The 16,504-nt window shown below is 45.6% G+C and overlaps 1 protein-coding gene across 3 annotated transcripts in view; it reads right to left on the bottom strand.

The window, feature by feature from the left end:
- Positions 1-16,504, bottom strand: part of NEK9 (NIMA related kinase 9) — a 335,370-nt gene that overhangs the window by 90,899 nt on the left and 227,967 nt on the right. For all 3 annotated transcript variants that reach the window (XM_033951413.1, XM_033951412.1, XM_033951411.1), the window contains exons 12-13: positions 981-1,181; positions 839-885 (exon numbers count right to left, since the gene is read on the bottom strand). In XM_033951413.1, the coding sequence (XP_033807304.1) occupies positions 839-885; positions 981-1,181 (248 nt within the window). The remainder of the gene's footprint in view (positions 1-838; positions 886-980; positions 1,182-16,504) is intronic.

Here is a 16,504-nt window from a genome sequence, read left to right as displayed (position 1 = left end):
TTGTTGGGGAGTCGGCGGTCCTTCGGGGTGAGGGTGCGAGTGGTCCTGCCGGGGGGGGGGGGATGTATCGGACGTCGGGGAGTCGGCCGGGCAAGAGGGCTTGGGCTCCCTCTTGCTCCGATCGTGGATGCGGGTGCGGGTGGGAGCGCGTGCGAGCGGTCGTTCGGGGTGGGTGTGCGAGCGGTCCTGCTGGGGGAGTGAATCGGGCGTCGGGCGGGGTGGGAACTATGTTTAAAAACTTTTGTATACCGCGCTCAGGCATATAACGCGCGAGGGGTATGCGCGGTACGTAAAATCACGTATAACGCGCGCGTTATATCCGCGAAAATACGGTATTTTGCCCTCCAGACACTCTGCCCCCCTCACTTCTAATCCTGCTGCCTGTTGCTCCTCCCATCATCATGTATATTTCTTATATTTGCTGCCAACTCTTTTCCTCAGCCTGTTGCAGCCCGTTCACACTTCCCCCCATCCCATTCCTACCTTTCTCAGTATTCCCCTTACCCATCCACACCATAGGCTCTCTCCCCCAGGTCAGTCCCTCTATCTCCAGCCCACTTGTACAGCACAAGAACCTCTCCTCTCTCTTCCTGTGAGTTGGCTGGATCCTATCAGACAAGGCAGGCTCACTGATGTAACAAGGAGGACAGGAGATCTATAGATCACAACTCTTAAAACTGTCCAGTTATTCTTCTTATTTCCAGACAGGATTGCCTATCTTGACAGGGTCCACAGCACATATACCTTAATCTGGCCCTCCTGGCCCCTGTAAACTTTATCCTAAGGCATGTACAGGAGTGTTGCCAAACAATTTCAGATCTGGAAGAGGAAACAGTACCTGCTGTGGAGTAAAGCAGTCATCTTCAGAATCCAAACCAAGGCGCCCTGGGAAGAAAGACTTGCATGAGTCATATCTGATCAATAACAGTGCATCTCTTTTAAACACCCACCCACTCTCAGAAGTGAGGGTATGCACTTACCGTACTCCCCACAGCCCCATGAATACACGGTCTTGGCACGTGTCAGGACCACAACATGGTTCTCACCACATGAGACTTGTTCCACAGGGTTACTGACAAAGAAGTCCAACTGCAAAGGACAAAGAACTTCGGAGCCACAGCTCTGATTAACTCCAATACAACCATAGTAATCTGAGCCAAAGGAATACAGCTGTCCTTCATCTAGCAGAAGAGAGGGAAAAGTACGGTTAAAATGATAATGCAAATCTGAGCTAGACTGGTGTTAATCTTGTATCCTTCAGGTTTACCTTATTTTGGAAAACATGGTTTAAGGAGCCTGAAGGGAAGATTAGGTTCTTACCTTGATAATCTTCTTTCTCTTAGGGTCTTCAAATAATGGGTTCTTCTCCTTTAATCTAATCTAATCTTCTCCAAAACCTAACACTCCCCCCTCTTCTGACATCCTAGCCCTCTAACATTCTTCTCCCCTCTGATCTTCATCTAGCCCTTCCATGGAGTTCCTTTCTCATTACAATTCCTGTAAACCATGCCGAGCTCCACAACTATGGAGATGGTGTGGTATACAAACCCAAGGTTTAGTTTAGTTTAGTTTAATATACCAAATCTACTCCCTAAGGAGCTCAATGTGGTTTACAGTTTGTTAAAAAATGAAACATAACAAGTAAAAACTGTGGGATAAAAACAGAAATTGGTTAGATTAGATTAGGGATCTCAAAGTCCCTCCTTGAGGGCCGCAATCCAGTCGGGTTTTCAGGATTTCCACAATGAATATGCATTGAAAGCAGTGCATGCACATAGATCTCATGCATATTCACTGGGGAAATCCTGAAAACCTGACTGGATTGCGGCCCTCAAGGAGGGACTTTGAGACCCTGCTTAGATGGATGGAAAAAGTTAGAAAAAAAGTATGTTGAATTGCTTAAAATTTACTCGCAAGTTTGTAGAAGGCATCATCTACCCTTTTGTCTCAGCTCCACTTCTTGCATCTCTGGGCTGTGCCCCATCTCCTCAGTTCATATCAAAGCAGTTGACAATTTTTATAAGAGGAGAAATAAGAAGACAGGATACAGGGTACTCCCCGACCAAATCATTTCTATTCTGATCTGCAACAAGTCAAAGGCAACAAAGTCAATACCAATGTAATCATAACTGAAAACAAGGTGGAAATGAACTAGTTACCTACCTGAGTGCAGCATTTAAGTAGCTCTCCAGTCTCTCGCTTTTCTCTCTGAAACAGAGATATAAATCAGTACTCTTCAGATCTGTCTGCCAATAGACACTAACATCTAGAAATACATACATGTCAGAACCTGCAAGCAGGCTAACTGAAATCTGACAGGGTGGACCTTCAAGACTTGTATGCCTTTCAACTAGAAAGATTATCAAGGTAGGAACCTAATCTTCCCTTCTAGTGCAAAAGACATATGAGTCTTAAACTAGTGGGACGTACCAAACCAGTCTCCCGAGTCAAGGGTGGGGCAGATGAGCCTGTTGTGGGAATCAAGGACCCAAAAGTGGAGTCCTATCTTGTTGCCACCTCCATTCTGTAGATGTTCATGAAAATATGAAGGGTGGACCATATAGTCACCCCATATATTTCCTCGGGTGACACCACCTGGGACTCCACACCCCTCGCAGAGTGCGCTCTCAACGCGATCAGTCGTTGATTACCACACCCAATATATGCTGAAGTAATAGCTGCATGAATCTACCTGGAACTAGAAGCTTCAGAGGCCGTCATTCCCAGGTAGCTAGGACTCGTTAGCTCAAAAATGATCTGAGAGGCAAAAATCATTTGTCACCTCTAGGTAACAGAGAACAACTTTCCTACCATACACTAAAGTTTGACTTCTCTCTTTCTTTCTTTCTTTTTTTTTTAATTATGTGAACCCGTGGGAAGGAACACAGGTAGTCAGACTTCCTGATTTACGTGAAAGTCTAAGACCACTTTGGAAGGGACTGTGTAGAGGGAGACCCCTGCCTCTGTAAACTTGAGGAAAGACTCTCTACACAACAGAGGTTATAGCTCCAAAGCCCTTTTTACTGGAGCAATAGCGACTAGGAAAAATACATTTTAACAGGAAAAGGGCATAGAAGGGTATAGATAGAGGATTACTATACAGGTTCTGGACCTGATGGGCCGCCGTGTTAGTGGACTGCTGGGCATGATGGACCTCTGATCTGACCCAGCAGAGGCACTGCTTATGTTCTTAACAATAAGATCTATCAGAGACGCCTCTTGTAAAAGGCTCATAAGAAGCATTACTGAGGGCCTGAAAAAAAACAAGTTAAGAATTCTTGTTGCTGGAGATTGTGGTGAAATCAGTTAGCTTAGTAGGTATAAAAAAAGGTTTGAATAATTTCCTAAAAGAGACGTCCATAGGCCATTATTGAGATAGCCTGGGGAAATCCACTGCTTATTCCTAGGATAAGCAGCATAAAATCTGCTTTACTATTTGTGATCTAGCTAGGAATTTGGGACCTGTGTTGTCCATTGTTGGAAACAGGATGCTGGGCTTGTTGGACCTTCAGTCTTGTCCCAGTATGGCAATTCTTAAGATTTCACATCAGGAATGGCTGTCACAGAGGAGGATGCAACCGCAATGCTTTCAAAAATCTGGCAACATCTGGATCTTTTCTACTCAAGCCCTAAAACACGAGAGATCTGCCACTTGTACTCTGAGGAAGCCAATGGTCAAACACCTTGAGACCATCCTAGAGACACGCAAGGACCACTGACATTGGAGCTTTCATCAGCTCCATAATCTTCTTTGCATGCCAGCAATGAAACATCTTCCAAACCTTAGCATAGGCTGCGACAGTCACTGGTTTCTTAGATCTGAGGTGGTTAGCAATAACCACCTCCGAGAAGCTCTTCCAGACTACGACCATGTCCTCAAGAGTCATGCTGAAATTCTAACATGTTCCAGATTCCCAAGGGCAATCGGACTTTGCAAGAGCACAGTTGGATGCAGTGGCAATTTGAGACACTTAACCCTTTATAAACTAACCAGATCTGCGTACCAGGATTACCAACCCCAGATGGTTTGCTATTCTTCGAATGACCCGGCACACCATGGGACATAGGGGAAAAGTGTACAACAGCCCTTACTCTGGGCACTGTTCAACTAGAGCAGACATGTCACATTTGGCTCGCAGTGAAATAAAATTTGGTCGCAGTGAAATAAAATTTGGCCCGCTAGACAATTACAACCACTGATCACAATATGATCCACTTCAACCTGGACACAGGGGCAAAACATCGATCCAGAACGACGGGCATGGTGCTGAACTTCTGAAAGGGGAATTACAAAGGGATGAGAATCATGATGGGGAAGAAGATTAAGAAAAGGATAAGCACTGTAAAGACGCTAGAACAAGCATGGTCCCTTTTTAATGACAGTCACCGAGGTGCAAAGAGCACAGTTACTTACCGTAACAGTTGTTATCCAGAAACAGCAGGCAGCTATTCTCACATATGGGTGACATTATCCACGGAGCCCCAATGCGGACAGCCTCGCAAGCAGACTTGCTTGTAGAAATGTAGAAGTTTTGAGTCAGCCACACCGTGCATGCGCGAGTGCCTTCCCGCCCAGCACAGGGCGAGTCTCCTCAGTTCAGATAGCTAGCAGAGAAGCCAACCAGGGGAGGTGGGTGGGTTGTGAGGATAGCTGCCTGCTGTCCCTGGATAACAACTGTTACGGTAAGTATCTGTGCTTTACCCAGGATAAGCAGGCAGCCTATTCTCACATATAGGTGACCTCCAAGCTAACCAAAAAGGGATGGTGGGAGTGTTGGCAATTTAGGAGAATAAATTTTGTAATACCCTCTGGCCAAAATGGCCATCCCGTCTGGAGAAAACATCCAGACAATAGTGAGAGGTGAAAGTATGAACCGAGGACAAGGTAGCAGCTTTGCAAATTTCCTCAATAGGTGTAGATCTGAGGAAAGCTACTGAAGCTGCCATTGCTCTGACTTTGTGGGCTGTGACTCGACTCTGTAGTTGTAATCCAGCCTGGGCATAGCAGAAGGAGATACAAGCAGCCATCCAGTTGGAGATGGTACGCTTAGAAATTGGATGTCTCAACTTGTTTGGATTGAAGGAGACAAAAAGTTGAGGAGCAGTTCTGTGTGGTTTAGTGCATTCAAATAGAAGGCCAAAGCACGTTTACAATCCAGAGTATGAAGAGCTGATTCTCCAGGATGAGAATGAGGCTTTGGAAAGAACACAGGAAGAACAATGGATTGGTTGAGATGAAATTCTGAAACCACTTTAGGTTGGAATTTAGGATGAGTAGGAAGGACCACCTTGTCATGATGGAACACAGTGAAAGGTGGATCAGCAACTAAAGCTTGCAGCTCACTGACTCTTCGAGCAGATGTGAGGGCAATGAGAAACACCACTTTCTAAGTGAAATACTTCAGATGAGCTGTAGATATTGGTTCAAATGGAGGTTTCATCAATTGAGCAAGGACAACATTGAGATCCCAAACCACTGGAGGCAATTTGAGAGGAGGTTTGACATCGAAAAGTCCTTTCATAAATCTGGAAACCACCGGATGAGCAGAAAGGGGTTTCCCTTTGATAGGTTGATGGAAAGCAGCAATTGCACTAAGATGGACTCGAATGGATGTAGACTTGAGGCCAGAAGTAGATAAGTGCAGAAGATAATCCAAGGTGGAAGACAAGGAGGTATCTCGAGGCTCATTATTAAGAGAGATGCACCACATAGAAAATCTAGTCCATATTTGGTGGTAGCATTGTCTAGTGGCAGGCTTTCTAGAAGCATCTAAAACGTCTCTTACAGGTTGAAGAGGAGTTATGTTGAGAGGTACCAAGCTGTCAGGTGTAGAGACTGCAGGTTGGGATGAAGCAGAGATCCCTGACTCTGTGTAAGCAGAGATGGAAAACTGGTAGAAGTAGTGGCTCCCTGCTGCTCAGTTGAAGGAGAAGGGAGTACCAAGGTTGTCTCGGCTACCAAGGAGCTATCAGAATCACGGTGGCATGATCGTTCTTCAATTGACAAGTCTTGAGAATGAGAGGGAATGCATACAGGAAGAGATTTGTCCATTCCAGTAAGAAAGCATCTGCCTCGAGGCGATGAGGAGAATATATCCTGGAGCAGAACTGGTGCAGTTTGTGGTTGTGGGGAGCTGCAAAGAGATCTATCTAAGGCGAAAAAATGAGATAAAGAGGCGAGGAATTGAGTGTCCATTCGTGCGGTTGCAGAAGACGGCTCAAGTTGTCCGCCAAACAATTTTTCATCCCTTGGATATAGACAGTTTTGAGGAAGGTGTTGTGGCGGTTTGCCCAGTCCCAAACATTTAGAGCTTCTTGATAAAGGGAGGGAGATTCCGTCACCCCCTGTTTGTTGACAAAGTACATGGCGACTTGGTTGTCCATCTGAATGAGGACTACCTGGTCGAGAAGAAGATGTTGAAAAGCTTTGAGCGCGTTGAAAATAGTTCTGAGTTCCAACAGATTGATGTGACACTGACGATCCATACTGGTCCAGTGGCCTTGAGTAAGGAGACGATCGAGATGAGCGCCCCAAGCGTAGGTCGAGGAATCTGTTGTGGGAGGCGTTTGAAACTGCAAGCCTCTGGAAAGATTGGAAGAGAGCATTCACCAGCGGAGAGACTGTCTCAACGATACAGAGACAGAAACAGAGAGAGTGGATCGCAAGTCAGGGTCCACTGAGGAATTCTGAGGTGAAGTCTGGCAAAAGGAGTCACGTGTACTGTGGAGGCCATGGGACCTAGAAGTACCATCATGTGTCTCGCAGAGACTGAAGAGCGGGAAGATACTGCATGATAGAGTTGAAGTTGAGCTTCCACACGTTGTTGCAGAAGGAATGCTCTAAGTTGGATCATGTCCAGATCAGCTCCGATGAACTATAGATTCTGAGAGGGCTGAAGTTGGGATTTGGGAAAGTTGATTTTGAATCCCAAACTTTGTAGGAACCATGTAGTCCGCTTGGTCGCTACAATACCCCCCTGAGAAGTGGAACCCCCTGAGATGGTTCCGTAGAGCTGCTGCTACCACTAGGCACTTGGTGAACACTCTGGGAGATGAAGCCAGGCCAAAGGGTAGCACTCTGTATTGGTAATGCAGATTCCCCACCCAAAATCTGAGATATTGACAGGAGGCCAGATGAATGGGAATATGAGTATAAGCCTCCATGAGATCCAGAGAGCATAACCAGTCGTTCTGATCTAGAAGGGGATAAAGGGGCGCCAGGGATAACATGCAAAATTTTTCTTTGACTAAAAATTTTTTGAGAGCCCTGAAATCCAGAATGGGTCACAGATCGCCTGTCTTCTTCGGAACAAGGAAGTAACGGGAGTAAAACCCCCTGTTCTGCTGTTCCAAAGGAACTGGATCGATGGCAAGGAGACGAAGCAGAGCTTCAGCTTCCTGAAGAAGAAGGGCAGTCTTGGATGGACTGGAAGGATACTCTCATGGAGGAAGCTCTGGTGGAACCTGATTGAAATGAAGAGAGTATCCTTCCCTAATGATTGAGAGGACCCCAGAGGTCGGATGTAATTGTCTCCCATCGGTGATAAAAATGATGGAGACGACCTCCTATAGAGGGAAGAGAGGACAGAGACAGAACGGTGGAGGTTATGCTCTGTTTTAAACAGTCAAAAAGGCTGCGTAACCTTAGGTGCAGCAGAAGGTTGAGATTTTTGTTGCTTCTGATTCTGATTCTTGGGAGGCAGACGATTGTAAGGAGCTGCCCTTGGAGCATAACGCCTCTGGAAAATTGGAGGAGGTCGTGTAGGCTTGACAGGAGCTGGCTTAGGCTTTGGTCTGACAATGGAAGCAAAAGATTTTCATGCTCAGACAATTTCTTGGTGGCTGCCTTGATAGATTCATCAAAGAAGTCATTGTCTGCACAAGGAATGTTAGCCAAGTGATCCTGAAGATTAGGGTCCATGTCAATGGTGCAAAGCCAGGCCAGGTGGCGCATTGCTATGGAACAAGCAGTCTCCTGGCTGACAACTCGAAGGCATCATAAGAAGACTGGAGAAGATGTAATCTGAGTTGTGATAGAGTAACGATGACTTCTTGAAATTGGAAGTGCTTCTGTATATCTAAAAAGCTGAGAAATTTAGGAAGAAGATCAATGAGAAACTTGAGATAAGTTACAAAATGAAAATTATAATTGAGGACTTTGGAGGACATCATAGCATTTTGTTAAAGGCGACGTCCAAACTTGTCCATAGTTTTTCTTTCCCTTCCAGGAGGAACGATAGCATAAATTCTGGAAGGATGGGACCTTTTTAAGGAGGACTCCACAAGCAGGGATTGGTGAGACAACTGTGAGTTCTCAAATCTTTTGCAATGGAGAGTTCTATACCTGGAGTCCAATTTGCCTGGAACAGCAGGAATTGCATAAGGAGTCTCCAGGCATCGTGTGAAAGTTTGAGACAAAAGCTTGTGAAGAGGAAGCTTAAGTGACTCTGCAGGAGGTTGAGGGTATTTAGAACCAGCATCCAATTGAAGTTCCAGGTCATCAGCCTTCTCGCGAAGAAAAGAAGAGAAAGATAGCTGAACCGCCAATGCCTTGCCTCGAGAGGGACTCGATGACTTCGAGGCAGCCTGGGTCGAAGATGAAGCCTCAGCGGGGAAATAATCTTCAAAAGAATACGGAGACTTTGACGAGGCAATGGAAGCTGCTGAGTCCTTGAGGCCTGGAAGTGGAGACCTCGATCAAGGAGTCGGTGGTCTGGAAGAGCTGGAAGGTGTAGATTGAAGCTTAGTTGAAGAACGGCGCTTTTTGGAAGAATAGCTATGCCTGGAGGTATGCCTAGAGGAAGGCCTCGATCGATGGATCGATGGTGATGCTTAGAAGCAGGTCTCGAGGATCGAGGAGACTTCGCCCCGGATATGGAAGCAGACGTTGCTACCAGGGAATGGATAGGACTAGAAGCTGTAGATCGGAGCTCAGGAGGCTTGATGGAAGAATCTCGAGGCACTCCCAAAGACTCTGCTCCTTGTATGGAGTGTGGGGATTCTTGTTGAGGCACTTGCAAAGAATCTACTCCTTGCTTAGAGTGCATAGATAGTAACATAGTAACATAGTAGATGATGGCAGATAAAGACCCGAATGGTCCATCCAGTCTGCCCAATCTGATTCAATTTAAATTATTTTTATTTTTTTTCTTCTTAGCTATTTCTGGGCGAGAATCCAAAGCTTTACCCGGTACTGTGCTTGGGTTCCAACTGCCGAAATCTCTGTTAAGACTTACTCCAGCCCATCTACACCCTCCCAGCCATTGAAGCCCTCCCCTGCCCATCCTCCTCCAAACGGCCATGCACAGACACAGACCGTACAAGTCTGCCCAGTAACTGGCCTAGTTCAATCTTTAATATTATTTTCTGATTCTAAATCTTCTGTGTTCATCCCACGCTTCTTTGAACTCAGTCACAGTTTTACTCTCCACCACTTCTCTCGGGAGCGCATTCCAGGCATCCACCACCCTCTCCGTAAAGTAGAATTTCCTAACATTGCCCCTGAATCTACCACCCCTCAACCTCAAATTATGTCCTCTGGTTTTACCATTTTCCTTTCTCTGGAAAAGATTTTGTTCTACGTTAATACCCTTTAAGTATTTGAACGTCTGAATCATATCTCCCCTGTCTCTCCTTTCCTCTAGGGTATACATATTCAGGGCTTCCAGTCTCTCCTCATATGTCTTCTGGCGCAAGCCTCCTATCATTTTCGTCGCCCTCCTCTGGACTGCCTCAAGTCTTCTTACGTCTTTCGCCAGATACGGTCTCCAAAACTGAACACAATACTCCAAGTGGGGCCTCACCAATGACCTGTACAGGGGCATCAACACCTTCTTCCATCTACTGACTACGCCTCTCTTTATACAGCCCAGAATCCTTCTGGCAGCAGCCACTGCCTTGTCACATTGTTTTTTCGCCTTTAGATCTTCGGACACTATCACCCCAAGGTCCCTCTCCCCGTCCGTGCATATCAGCTTCTCTCCTCCCAGCATATACGGTTCCTTCCTATTATTAATCCCCAAATGCATTACTCTGCATTTCTTTGCATTGAATTTTAGTTGCCAGGCATTAGACCATTCCTCTAACTTTTGCAGATCCTTTTTCATATTTTCCACTCCCTCTTCGGTGTCTACTCTGTTACAAATCTTGGTATCATCTGCAAAAAGGCACACTTTTCCTTCTAACCCTTCAGCAATGTCACTTACATACATATTGAACAGGATTGGCCCCAGCACCGAACCCTGAGGGACTCCACTAGTCACCTTTCCTTCCTTCGAGCGACTTCCATTAACCACCACCCTCTGGCGTCTGTCCGACAGCCAGTTTCTGACCCAGTTCACCACTTTGGGTCCTAACTTCAGCCCTTCAAGTTTGTTCAACAGCCTCTTATGAGGAACTGTATCAAAGGCTTTGCTGAAATCCAAGTAAATTACATCTAGCATATGTCCTCGATCCAGCTCTCTGGTCACCCAATCAAAAAATTCAATCAGGTTCGTTTGGCACGCTTTACCTTTTGTAAAGCCATGTTGCCTCGGATCCTGTAACCCATTAGATTCAAGGAAATACACTATCCTTTCTTTCAGCAACACTTCCATTATTTTTCCAACAACTGAAGTGAGGCTCACCGGCCTGTAGTTTCCTGCTTCATCCCTGTGACCACTTTTATGAATAGGGACCACATCCGCTCTCCTCCAATCCCCAGGAATCACTCCCGTCTCCAGAGATTTGTTGAACAAGTCTTTAATAGGACTCGCCAGAACCTCTCTGAGCTCCCTTAGTATCCTGGGATGGATCCCGTCTGGTCCCATCGCTTTGTCCACCTTCAGTTTTTCAAGTTGCTCATAAACACCTTCCTCCGTGAACGGCGCAGAATCTGCTCCATTTTCTCGTGTAACTTTGCCAGACAATCTCTGTCCTTCTCCAGGATTTTCTTCTGTGAACACAGAACAGAAGTATTTGTTTAGCACATTTGCTTTCTCCTCATCACTCTCCACATATTTGTTCCCAGCATCTTTTAGCCTAGCAATTCCATTTTTTATCTTCCTCCTTTCACTAATATATCTGAAAAAATTTTTATCTCCCTTTTTTACATTTTTAGCCATTTGTTCTTCCACCTGTGCCTTCGCCAAACGTATCTCTCTCTTGGCTTCTTTCAGTTTCACCCTGTAGTCCTTTCTGCTCTCCTCTTCTTGGGTTTTTTTATATTTCATGAACGCCAACTCTTTCGCCTTTATTTTCTCAGCCACTAGGTTGGAGAACCATATCGGCTTCCTTTTTCTCTTGTTTTTATTGATTTTCTTCACATAAAGGTCCGTAGCCATTTTTATCGCTCCTTTCAGCTTAGACCACTGTCTTTCCACTTCTCTTATGTCCTCCCATCCTAACAGCTCTTTTTTCAGGTACTTTCCCATTGCATTAAAGTCCGTACGTTTGAAATCTAGGACTTTAAGTATCGTGCGGCCGCTCTCCACTTTAGCCGTTATATCAAACCAAACCGTTTGATGATCGCTACTACCCAGGTGAGCACCCACTCAAACATTAGAGATACTCTCTCCATTTGTGAGGACCAGATCCAATATCGCTTTTTCCCTTGTGGGTTCCGTCACCATTTGTCTGAGCAGAGCCTCTTGAAAGGCATCCACAATCTCCCTACTTCTTTCCGATTCCGCAGACGGAACATTCCAGTCCGCATCCGGCAGGTTGAAATCTCCCAACAGCAGAACCTCCTCTTTCCTTCCAAACTTTTGGATATCCACAATCAGATCCTTATCAATTTGCTGCGATTGAGTCGGAGGTCTGTAGACTACACCCACGTAGATAGAAGCTCCATCTTCTCTTTTCAGAGCAATCCATATCGCTTCTTCCTCTCCCCAGGTCCCTTGCATTTCGGTCGCTTGGATATTGCTCTTTACATAGATGCCAGATTAGACACTCGCAAAGACTTTGCTCCCTGCATAGTGTGAAGTTTCAGCCCCAGGCATAGGAAGAGGCTCAACCTCGAGGGAGTCTGCAGAATGTCCAGGCTGGATTATAGATGCCAGCTTCGGTCCCATTTTAGTTAGGAACTGAACAAATTGCTGCTCTAACATGTTCTGGAAGGAAGCCGGCAAGGATGGATCTGCGTCTGAAACCGGACCACTTGCTACGGCTATAGGTTCCAAAGTGGCAGTGGAAATGTGCTTCGACTTGGAAGTCTTAGAAAGCTTGAGGACCACCGCTGGAACTTTCTGCTGAGCTATCTGACCTGAGGATAAAGGGGAAGATACGGCAGGTGTACTCAAGGTAAAAGATGTCCCAAACAAGGAAGGTCTGATGAGGCTCAAGGTCGGAGTCATTGAAGCAGGAGGACCCTCGGTAGAAGGTGGAACCGAAGCCGCTTTTGAAGTTGAGGGTGTGACTGAAGAGTACATCCCGAAAAGCTTCTCCACTAAAATCCGACGACGTTTAAGGGCTCGAGGTTGAAGAGTAGCACAGCACGACTTCGGTTGATGGTCCAGCCCAAGGCACTTGAGGCACCAACAGTGTGGGTCCGTGAGGGAAATCGCACGCTAGCACTGGCTACACTTCTTGAAGTCCATTGCTGGCCAGGGCATAGGAAGAAAAATAGCCACAGCAAAGTCGAAGCCCACAGGCTGCGGCCGAGCGGCCTGACCCGCCAATCGAACGGAGAAAAATAAAATAAGATTTTTTTTTAACTGAAAAGAACACAGCGATTCGCAAAGAAAATAAACACAAACTGCGGTGATAGAAGGCACGAAGTAACAAAGTTAAACACAGAGAGTCAAAGACGGACTTCTCAGCTCTGCGGAAAACTGAGAACTGAGGAGACTTGCCCTGCGCTGGGCGGGAAGGCACTCGCACATGTGCGGTGTGGCTGACTCGAAACTTCTAAGTTTCTTCTTGCAAGGCAGTCCGCATCCGGGCTCCGTGGATGACGTCACCCATATATGAGAATAGGATGCCTGCTTGTCCTGGGATAATCCATATATACCGCGTATCAACAAGGGATCCAAGAGGAAAAACAACAAGGAACCGGCGTTGCTCACTGTAGCGGTGAAAGAAGTGATCAGAGACAAGAAGATTTTGTTTAAGGAATGGAAAAGGTTGAAAACTGGAAAAAGTACAAACAGCATCAAAGCAGGTGCCATAAGGCGGTAAGAGGGGCCAAAAGAGACGAGGAAAAAATAGCCAAGGAGGCAAAAAACTTCAAGCCTTTCTTTCAATATATTAAGGGGAAAATGCCCCACGAAGGAAGCGGTGGAGCCGTTGGATGACCATGGAATAAAGGGAGTGCTAAAGGAGGACAAAGCCATCGCCGACAAACTGAACACATTTTTTGCGTCTATGTTTACCAAAGAGGATATACACAACATACAGGCTATACGCAGGAAACGAAGACAGGAAACTGACAAGGTTGATGGTCAGTCTAGAAGAGGTATGCAGGCAGATTGATAGGCTTAAAAATGATAAATCCCCAGGACCGGATGGCATCCATCCGATGGTAATCGAGAAACTGAAAGGGGCTATAGCTGAACTGCTTCAACTAATAGTCAATCTGTAGCAGTATAGAAGCTTTCAATAATAAACAATGATTAATGTTTCTATTGATCTTTTTATACTTATATGTATTAAATGTTCTTCATTGCATTGTATTTTCACTGATAATGTTCAGTTCTCTTGTTATGTTACCTGCATCGAACTGGAAGGTATATGTTATGTTATCTTCTATAGAAGCCAAATAGCGGTGTTTTGAAGAGACTGAAGTCTCTTCAGGTTTGTGTGACTATATACTAGGTATGCTATGTTGTAATAGTCTAATCTGGTGACTAGTAAAGACAAAACAAGGATATGAAAGGAGCCACAGTCAAAATATTTCCTGACTGAATTAATAATTGGAAGGAACCGTATATGCTGGGAGGTGAGAAGCTGATATGCATGGATGGGGAGAGGGACCTCGGGGTGATAGTGTCCGAAGATCTAAACGCCGAAAAAACAGAGTGACAAGGCAGTGGCTGCTGCCAGAAGGATGCTGGGCTGTATAAAGAGATGCGTAACCAGTAGAAGGAAGAAGGTGTTGATGCCCCTGTACAAGTCATTGGTGAAGCCCCACTTGGAGTACTGTGTTCAGTTTTGGAGACCATATCTGGTGAAGGACATAAGAAGACTTGAAGCGGTCCAGAGGAAGGCGACGAAAATGATAGAAGGCTTGCGCCAGAAGACGTATGAGGAGACTGGAAGCCCTGAATATGTATACCCTAGAGGAAAGGAGGGACAGGGATATGATTCAGACGTTCAAATACTTGAAGGGTATTAACGTAGAACAAAATCTTATCCAGAGAAAGGAAAATGGTAAAACCAGAGGACATAATTTGAGGTTGAGGGGTGGTAGATTCAAGAGCAATGTTAGGAAATTCTACTTTACGGAGAGGGTGGTGGATGCCTGGAATGCGCTCCCGAGAGAGGTGGTGGAGAGGAAAACGGTGACGGAGTTCAAAGAAGCCTGGGATGAACACAGAGGATCTAGAATCAGAAAATAATAGTAAATATTGAAGAACTAAGGCCAGTACTAGGTAGACTTGCACGGTCTGTATATGGTCGTTTGAGGGAGGATGGGCTGAAGAGGGCTTCAATGGCTGGGAGGGTGTAGATGGGCTGGAGTGGATTTTGACAGAGATTTTGGCAGTTGGAACCCAAGCACAGTACCGGGTAGAGCTTTGGATTCTTGCCCAGAAATAGCTAAGAAAAAAAATTAAAAATTTAAATTGAATCAGGTTGGGCAGACTGGATGGACCATTCGGGTCTTTATCTGCTGTCATCTACTATGTTACTATGGATGTTACAAATCGGGAAGGATTCCGGAAGACTGGAAACATAAAAACATAGAATATGACGGCAGAAAAGGGCCTTCGGCCCAACAAGTCTGCCCACTCAAATAACCCTCCCCTCTAAGTTCTTCTATGAAGTGAGCCCACGTGTTGATCCCATTTGTTCTTAAAGTCAGTCACGTTACTGGCCTCAACTACCTGAAGTGGAAGATCTTTCCAACGGTCAACCACCCTTTCGGTGAAGAAGTACTTCCTAGTGTCACTATGAAATTTCCCGCTCCTGATATTTAGCGGATGCCCTTTTGTCGCCGTAGGGCCTGTAAGGAAGAAGATGTCTTCTTCCACCTCAATATGGCCAGTAATGTATTTGAAGGTGGTGGCGAATGTTACGCTGATGTTCAAGAAAAATTCGAGGGGTGATCTGGGAAACTACAGACCGGTGAGTATGACCTCAATACCGGGAAAGATGGTAGAGGTGCTGATAAAAGGATCGCATCATTGAGCACCTTGATGAACACAATCTGATGAGGACCAGCTAGCATGGCTTCAGCAAAGGAAGATCTTGCTTGACGAACTTGCTGCACTTCTTCGAGGGAGTAAACAGGCAGATAGACAAAAGTGGCCCGATCGACACTGTATATCTGGATTTTCAGAAGGCGTTCTACAACTTCAAAAAAATTGCAAGCCATGGGTAAAATACTCACGTGGATTAAAATCTGGCTGGCGGATAGGAAACAGAGAGTGGGAGTAAATGGACAATACTCAGACTGGAAAAGTGTCACCAGTGGAATGCCACAGGGTTCGGTGCTTGGGGAGAGAGAGGTGGTGGAGAGGAAAACGGTGACGGAGTTCAAAGAAGCCTGGGATGAACACAGAGGATCTAGAATCAGAAAATAATAGTAAATATTGAAGAACTAAGGCCAGTATTAGGTAGACTTGCACGGTCTGTATATGGTCGTTTGAGGGAGGATGGGCTGAAGAGGGCTTCAATGGCTGGGAGGGTGTAGATGGGCTGGAGTGGATTTTGACAGAGATTTTGGCAGTTGGAACCCAAGCACAGTACCGGGTAGAGCTTTGGATTCTTGCCCAGAAATAGCTAAGAAAAAAAATTAAAAATTTAAATTGAATCAGGTTGGGCAGACTGGATGGACCATTCGGGTCTTTATCTGCTGTCATCTACTATGTTACTATGGATGTTACAAATCGGGAAGGATTCCGGAAGACTGGAAACATAAAAACATAGAATATGACGGCAGAAAAGGGCCTTCGGCCCAACAAGTCTGCCCACTCAAATAACCCTCCCCTCTAAGTTCTTCTATGAAGTGAGCCCACGTGTTGATCCCATTTGTTCTTAAAGTCAGTCACGTTACTGGCCTCAACTACCTGAAGTGGAAGATCTTTCCAACGGTCAACCACCCTTTCGGTGAAGAAGTACTTCCTAGTGTCACTATGAAATTTCCCGCTCCTGATATTTAGCGGATGCCCTTTTGTCGCCGTAGGGCCTGTAAGGAAGAAGATGTCTTCTTCCACCTCAATATGGCCAGTAATGTATTTGAAGGTGGTGGCGAATGTTACGCTGATGTTCAAGAAAAATTCGAGGGGTGATCTGGGAAACTACAGACCGGTGAGTATGACCTCAATACCGGGAAAGATGGTAGAGGTGCTGATAAAAGGATCGC

The sequence above is a fragment of the Geotrypetes seraphini genome, chromosome 7, assembly GCF_902459505.1.
Source record: "Geotrypetes seraphini chromosome 7, aGeoSer1.1, whole genome shotgun sequence".
NCBI classification, from domain to species: Eukaryota; Metazoa; Chordata; class Amphibia; order Gymnophiona; family Dermophiidae; genus Geotrypetes; species Geotrypetes seraphini.
Note: the sequence above shows the minus strand (reverse complement) of the source record. Positions and strands in the feature narration are given on the sequence as shown.